Below are 7,865 nucleotides of genomic sequence, written 5' to 3'. Positions count from 1 at the left end.
CTGAAACTGAACATCTGAACAGACCCATTACAAAAGAAGAAATTGAAAAGGCAATACAACAACTTCCAACCAAGAAAAGCCCTGGACCAGAAATACTACCATTAAATAAAAGAATAATAACTATTTGTTGTTGTTGTTGTTAGGTGCTATCAAGTCAAAGTATGACTCATAGTAATCCAAGAACAACAGATCTGGATCCTGTCCAGTTCTGTGCCATCCTCATCATCTCTGACACTCTCAAGCCCATTTCTGCACTCACCGTGTCAATCCATTTTGTCAGGTGTCTCTCCTTCACCCATCCCTCCACCTTTCCAAGAATGATGTCCCTCACCAAGGAATAGCCTCTCCTGGCAACATGTCCAAACTATTACTATTTACAGTTTTGAAAACCCTAAAGGGCAACTCTACTCTGTCCTAAACATCTTTATGACTTGGAACTGAATTGATGGCAGTGGTATTATTACTATGGTATAGTCAAGCAAATGGAACATCAGCCAGATACATACCAAATGTTTTTAAATTGGCCATGGATTTAAAAGGATTCTATACTAACACTGCTTGAAACACTAAGAAGTAAAAATATACCTAATTAATTTGATTTAGGGGAGCTCTGATGGTATTGTGGTAAGGAACTGTGTTGCCAATCCAAAAGTATGCAGTTCAATTCCACAAGCTGCTCCACAGGAGAAAAATGGACAATGGTCTCCTCCTGTGTGATTTACTGCCTCTGAAAACTGGCTGGAGGGTCAGCTATGAGCTGGTTCCAATTCCATGGCACACAGTAACAACAATCAGATTTAATCTTTACAACTTTCTCATTTAGTCCTTTGGTTTAGAAGGACTGGCAAATGGTTATTTTTTTCTTTTTCATTTTAAATTTTTTTCCATTTGTTTACTGGCAGTAAGATAAAAAAAATCTTTACCTAAAGAAGATTCCTGCTATATTGTCAGTGTGTTCATATTATTCTAGTGAATTTAATTTACACTATGCAATATATCACTTTTATCTTCTTTGCAAGTTGGCTAGTAATAGTCTCAGCACTTTATTGTTTTGTCTAGAAGTCACGGTAAGTACAGCATGAGGGCAAAGTAAAGCCCTTTCCTCTAGTGGTTCGATATTATTTATTGTACTCTGTTACAGTCCTTGCTAACACAAATTGTGTTGATTTTTATAATTTCTTTTAAGTGCTACAAAGAATTCTTATGAAAATGACTAGCTTATTTCTCCAAGTTGATCTGAAAGATACACTGTCACTAAATCATTAAACAAATTTTAGAAACAATCTCGTAGGAATGTTCTTATCAGGAATGAGAAATAAAATATGCCATTAATTTTCTTTTTCATTAGGTGTTAAACTAATTTCCTTATTCATTCACAACGATTTCATTCAATAAAAGTCCTTATAAGATCAAATGTTGCGACTAACTTTATCAGGACACAAGATTCTGAGCTTTAAATCTTTGAAAATATGGACATATAAAATATCATCAGCAATTAATCAAATGATATAAATCAATGCCGCTCTTGAAAGTACAATTTTTTAAAGATAAAACTTATATGTTACTGTAATTCACTACAAATTATTTTAACAAAATATAGGTATAGGTAAAAACTTTAGAAAATGCTTTGTTAATCTCTCTGTTTTTACCTTATTTAGGTCTTCCCTTTCTTGCTGTAAAGTTTTGATTTGTTTCTCGTAAGCCTTGATTTGTCTAAAAGCATCATCTAGCTCTCGTCTCACAGAATTAGCTTCTTCCAGTTGCTGTTCAAAATGACTTGATTCTGAAAAGAAACAAATAAACCAGACAAAATATATTTATTATTTGTATGAAATCTTTGAAGCCAAGTATGGTTTAAAGAGATGACATTTTTAAAAAGATAAGTATTAATAATTTGGTATGAGGTTTACTAATAAATTTAATACCTTAACTAATGAACTGATTTCTTAACTGGTTCTGAAGGTGGTGGCCTAAGATCGTAAGGATGGCACAGGACAGGGCAAGGTTCTGATCTGTTCTTCACAAGGTCACTGTGAGGAGTAGGCGACTTGACTGTACACAGAAAGTCAGGTTTACTGACACAACATATCACTGTCATATGCTAAATGAATGCATATTAATCGTAAAGATGATGGTAAAGAACTTATGCTAGTGTAAGGATGCTTCCTGTATAAAAACGTCTTATATATTCCTTAGGAAAAAAAAATCCCACCCTAACTGTATTTCTCAAAACATCACCTTTGGGACCAATTAAGAGATTAAAACAAAAAATAAATGCAACCAATCAAAAAGACAAGTTATCCTAGTGTTGGGAAGCAACCTTGTATTGGTAGTAAGTTAAGTTATAGAAATTTTGCTTCCAATATCTCATCTATTTTCACCTTTGTGAGCAGTCTTATTACAGTTGAAAATAAAATTCAATTTTCTAACTACAATACTGAAAGACTCTATGGACAAAATACTTAATAATGCAGGAAGCATCAACGGAAGAATGCGTTGACATGGAAATCTTTCAGGAAGTTCTTATAATCAAGTACCAATGGCACTGAAGGAAGAAGTCTCAGATATAGTATAGGCACTGGGGAAAAATGTTGTTAAATGCTGCCTAGTCGAGTATAACTTACAGCAACCCTATGAACACAGATCTCAATCCGGGAGTATCTGTGCCATCCTCACACTTCCTGGCACACTAGTGTCCACTGTGGCAATCATCATGTCAATCCACCTGGTCAAGGGTCTTCCTCTCTTTCGCCGACCCTTTACTATTCCAAGCATCATGTCCTTCTCCAAGGAATAGGCCCTCCTAGCAACATGCTCAAAGAACGCGAGGTGAAGCCTCATCATTTTTGCCTCCAAAGAACACTCTGGCTGTATCCTCTCCAAGATATATTTGTTTGCTCTTTTGGCAGTTCAGCAGCACTCTTCTCCAACACCACAGCTCAAAGGCATCAATTCTTTTCTTTTGTCTTCCTTATTAATTGTACAGCTCTCAGATGTGTCGTACGTGATCAGAAAGACCACAGCTCGAATCAGAAGCATGTTAGTCCTCAAGCTGATATAATTACTTCTCGGTAATTTGAAGATGTCCCTAACTGCAGACTTTCCCAGTGCAATACATCTTTGATTCTTCTTTGACTATCTTTATTCACGATTCAACTTTCAGATGCATAAAAAGCAAATGAAAACACCATGGCTTGGACCAAGTGCACCTTAGTCTTTAAACTGACATCATTGTTCTCCAGCACTTTATAGAGGTCTTTTCAAGAGATTTTTTTCCCAATGCAACACGTTTAATTTCCTGACTGTTGTTACCATAAGTACTTATTTTGGGTCCAAAAAAAAGTAAATTGTTGATAGCAAGTACTATATAATAAAGAAGGTAGATCTGATGGCCAAGTTGGTAGGGTATTTTGAAGTTCACCCCAAAGCAGTACTTCTCTGGCAGTTCAAATCTACTATGAGTTCCAGAAAGACAAGCCATTTCCTCCCGTGTAATTTATAGCCTTACAGAAACCTGTTGGAGGGTCAGTTATGAGTTGGTTTCAACTGGACAGCAATGAGAGAGATCTAACAAAGTAGTTAAAATTTCTATTTTAATGTAGCTAATATTCAAGTGGGATTAGAAGATACTATACAAAAACTGGTGAAAAAGTGCTATTGATGAGGAGACATTTGCCAGATGAAGAATGTTTTACAGGAAACAAAAACATCAATGATCAAGACAAGAAAGAAAGCCCTCACCTACGTGAAGGATCTGGAGATGCCTTAGGTAGAAGTAAGTACCTTTCAGGATAGCTGGACTTAGTAGTGTGTGAAGCAACAGTAACAAGGAAAAAGAGGTACATTCCAGCAGCATAATAAAGGACTTTGTAATCAGAACGAACCCAAATCCAAGCCCACTGTCCTCAAGTTGTTTCCAAGTCTGTAAATCTTTATGAGAGGAGATTGTTCATCTTGTTCCCATGAATTGGCTCATTGACTTGAAGTGTGGATCTTTTCATTAACAAACCATTAAGTTATATGTCATGCCACAAGGGATCCTTATAATCAAAATTGGGAAATTTCCTGAATCCTGGAGTCAATGGAGTCCATAGATAAAAATTTGAGTATATGTTGAGGCTTACATTTAAAAAATCTGCTCTGGGACTTCTGCTTTGTAGAAGAGAGAGTAGGTATACTTCTTCATATCCATTGCACCAAAATAAAACTCAAAGTCAGTGCAGCCGAGTGGATTGACAAAGCATGACAACCTGCCACTGGGCTCCTAAGACTTACTGCAAGGGAGAAGATGGTGAGTTCCAACTGCAGACTTTCAGACCTTCCTCCAGAACTGCCAGAGAGAGAAAAACTTCCCTAGAGCTGATACCTGGGATTTGGACTTAGAGCCTCCTAAACTCTAAGAATTCTGTCAGTTAGTTAAGGGAATTATGTGCACATTGCTAATTTGGTGCTTGGATGTATGTATTCTTGCTTATTTATCATTGTTCTAATTAGTACAAAGCCAGTCCATTTCATCTCACTAATGCCTAGTATGTAACTTGTTCATGCATTCCATTTAATTTTCACAACTTTTGGTTTTCCAATATTCATACTTTATACATTCCATGTTCCAACTATTAAATTGTTGTCTGCAACTATTTTTCTTCATTTGGGTTGACTTCCAATCTCTACATCTAATACTGTAACTATCCTTGTTTCTCTGTTATTCATATTGTTTTTAGAGGCTTGCTGTTTCAGAAGTGGATGGCCAGTCCTTCTCCCTAGTCTGTCATTAAATACCTTAATGAGGGAGATCTAAAACCTGTTCACCATGGGTGACCTTCTGGCATTTGACATACTGGTAACATATCCTGTAGCATCACAGCACCCACAAGTTACCATGGTACAGCAAACTGAAAGACAAATGCTGTACTCGGACAGATAAAGGAAATAAGCTAGAGGTAGAGGACCAGAAAAAAAAATATATTGCTGAGCAAAAGTTATTTGAATAGCTACAGAAGATGATGCAAATGATGGAAAAAGCAATGAAAACTAACAAGAAAGCAAAAGCTTCCGAGACACAGAGCCAGATGACAAGGAACTTGTACAAGTATGGAAAATGCAAAAAATGAAAGAAGGAAAGAATTGACACTACAGATAAAGAAATACAAGAACTTAAAAAATCATCACAAAATAGAGAGGGTACTGCCAACAAAGTACTAAAAATAACAGAAAGGCATGAAAATGCAATCAAGAACATAAAGGCTTAAGTGGACGAAGGATAAAAAAGTAGAAAAGAAGGTATGGAGCAGAGAGTCAGTAAACTAGAAAACAAGAACCTCAATGGAAACATACTAGAAGAAAACTTAGAGATGAGATATAAAGAAAATGAAGAAAATACTAGAATTATGTGGTATGATATCAAAAGGATTAGCAAACATATAACTGGAAATCCAGAATATGAGAAGGACAGGGAAATGACTGAGAAAATGGTAGAAGAGGTACTAGAAGAACTTTCCAGGTATTATGAAGAAGAGGAAAAACATTCAGGAAGCTAAGTAAATACCAAGTAGAATTAACCTTAAAAGGAAAACATCAAGACATATTCTCCAAAATAAAAGGACAGAATACTAAAAATAGCACCAAAATAACCCCAAAACACAAAAACCAACAACAACAGTCACCTACAAAGGAAAAGCCATCAGAGGAAGTTTTGATTTTTCAGCAGAAATCATGCAAACAGGAAGACAATGGGATATACAGAAAGATGAAAGAAAATGACTGCCAACCCAGGATCCTGTATCCAAAAAAGCTCGCCATCAAATATGAAGGAGAAATTGAATCCTTTGCAGGAAAGAAAGAAAGAACTTAAGGAATTTGTGAAGACAAGACCAAACCTACAAGAACTTTTAAGGGAAACCTACACACAGAGACACCAAAGGAAAGTGGATGGACCACAGTAACAAGGAAAAAAAAAAAGAAAAGAAAAAGAAACACAGCAAAATGGCAAGTATAAAACCTGGTCTGTCAATGACATTACTTAACGTGAATGGACTTAAGGCACCAATCAAGACAAAAATGGTAGCAGAATGGATAAAAAAAGTAAAGCCCATCAATATGTTTTCTACAAGAGACACATCTTAATAAACAAAAGGAAACATAGACTCAAAATCAAAGACTAGGAAAAAAAAATATACCAAGCAAATTACATCCACAAAAATGCAGGAATGGCAATACTAATATGATAAAATAGACTTCAGAATGAAGATTACTATAAAAGATAAATAACAGCACTATATAGTGAATAAAGACAAGATAGATCAAGAGGACATAACATTGGTCAACATCTGAGCACCAAATGATAAACCTGCTAAACAGAACGTAAGAAAGAGACAGCACTACAATAATGGTAGGAGATGTTAACACACCACTCTTGATAAGAGATAGGTCAACTCAAAAGAAACTTAACAAAAATGCTGAAAAAGTTAGCCAACTCGAACTTGTGCATGTATTCCAAGCAGGGCACCCAAATAAAACTCAATTCACTTTCTTCTCAAGTGTACATGGTACATTCTCCAGAACTGATCACATATTAGGGCACAAAGCAAATTAAACAAATTAAAAAATACTGAAATAATACAAAGTATCTTCTCAGACCACAATGCCTTAAAACTAGAAATTAAGCAAAAGAGGATAAAGCTTATAAAGCCATCAATGTAGAAACTAAATAGCATCCAGATAGATCACAACTTGATTATAGAAGAAATAAAGAATGAAATAGAAAATTTCCTTGAAACAAATGATAATGAAAACACATTGTACCAAAACCTCTGGGGTGCAGCTAAGGTAGCCCTCAGCAGCCACTTCATAGCAATAGGCAAATCCACAAAGAACAAAGAAATAAGAAAAAGAAATGATCTAACTCAACATCTTCATCAGATAGAACAGGAACAACAATCTAACCCAACAGCCTCTAGAAGAAAGGAAATTATAAGTATCAGAGCTGAAATCAATGAGATAGAAAACAGAAAAATAATTGAAAGCAACAATAAGACCCGGAGCTGGTTTTCTGAAAGGGTCAATAAAACTGGCAAATCATTGACAAACTTAGCAAAAGAAAAAGAGAAGGCACAAATAACTCAATTAAGGAATGTTAGAGGTGACATTACAACAGAACCTGAGGAAATAAAATCTGTAATATTGGACTATTATGAAAATCTCTTTGCTGATAAATTTGAAAACATAGAGAAAATGGAAAAATTGTTTGAAACTTGTGCCCTACTCAAAAGAAGAAATTGAGCAGGTCATAGAAAGACTTCCCCACTAAAAAAGTCCTGAAACAAATCAATGTCTTCATGGCTGAATTCTACTAAACATTCAGAAAAGATTTATCACCAATCCTATTTAAGTTATTCTAAAAAATAGAAAAGAAGGAACACTCCCAGAGACATTCTATAAAGCAAACATATCCCTAATGCCAAAACCAGGTAAAGATATTACCAAAAAAGAAAACTACAGACCAATATCCCTCATGAACATAGACACAAAAATCCTTAACAAAATCTTAGCCAACAGAATCCTAAAGCACATTAAAAAAATTTATCATAGCTACCTACAAGTGGGATTCATAAGAGGTATGCAAAGATGACTCATCATAAGAAAAACAATCAACATAATTCACCACATTAATAAGACATAGAAATCGATGTAGAAAAGGCATCTGATAAAATCCAATACACTTTTCTGATTAAGACACTTTCAAAATTGGAATAGAAGATAATTTCAATATAGTCAAAAGATTATCTGCAAAACCAAGAGCCAATATCATTCTCAATAGAGGAAGACTAAAAGCATTTTCACTGTGAACAGGGAGAAGACAAGGATGT

The 7,865-nt window shown here is 35.2% G+C and overlaps 1 protein-coding gene across 4 annotated transcripts in view; it reads right to left on the bottom strand.

The window, feature by feature from the left end:
* Window positions 1–7,865, bottom strand: part of CDC42BPA (CDC42 binding protein kinase alpha (DMPK-like)) — a 418,998-nt gene that overhangs the window by 134,942 nt on the left and 276,191 nt on the right. For all 4 annotated transcript variants that reach the window (XM_006897745.1, XM_006897747.1, XM_006897744.1 and 1 more), the window contains exon 12: window positions 1,650–1,783. In XM_006897745.1, the coding sequence (XP_006897807.1) occupies window positions 1,650–1,783 (134 nt within the window). The remainder of the gene's footprint in view (window positions 1–1,649; window positions 1,784–7,865) is intronic.

The sequence above is a fragment of the Elephantulus edwardii genome, unplaced genomic scaffold, assembly GCF_000299155.1.
Source record: "Elephantulus edwardii isolate Elephantulus edwardi_28Jun2011 unplaced genomic scaffold, EleEdw1.0 scaffold00214, whole genome shotgun sequence".
In the NCBI taxonomy this organism is placed as follows: Eukaryota; Metazoa; Chordata; class Mammalia; order Macroscelidea; family Macroscelididae; genus Elephantulus; species Elephantulus edwardii.
This window is presented reverse-complemented; position numbering and strand designations above follow the sequence as displayed.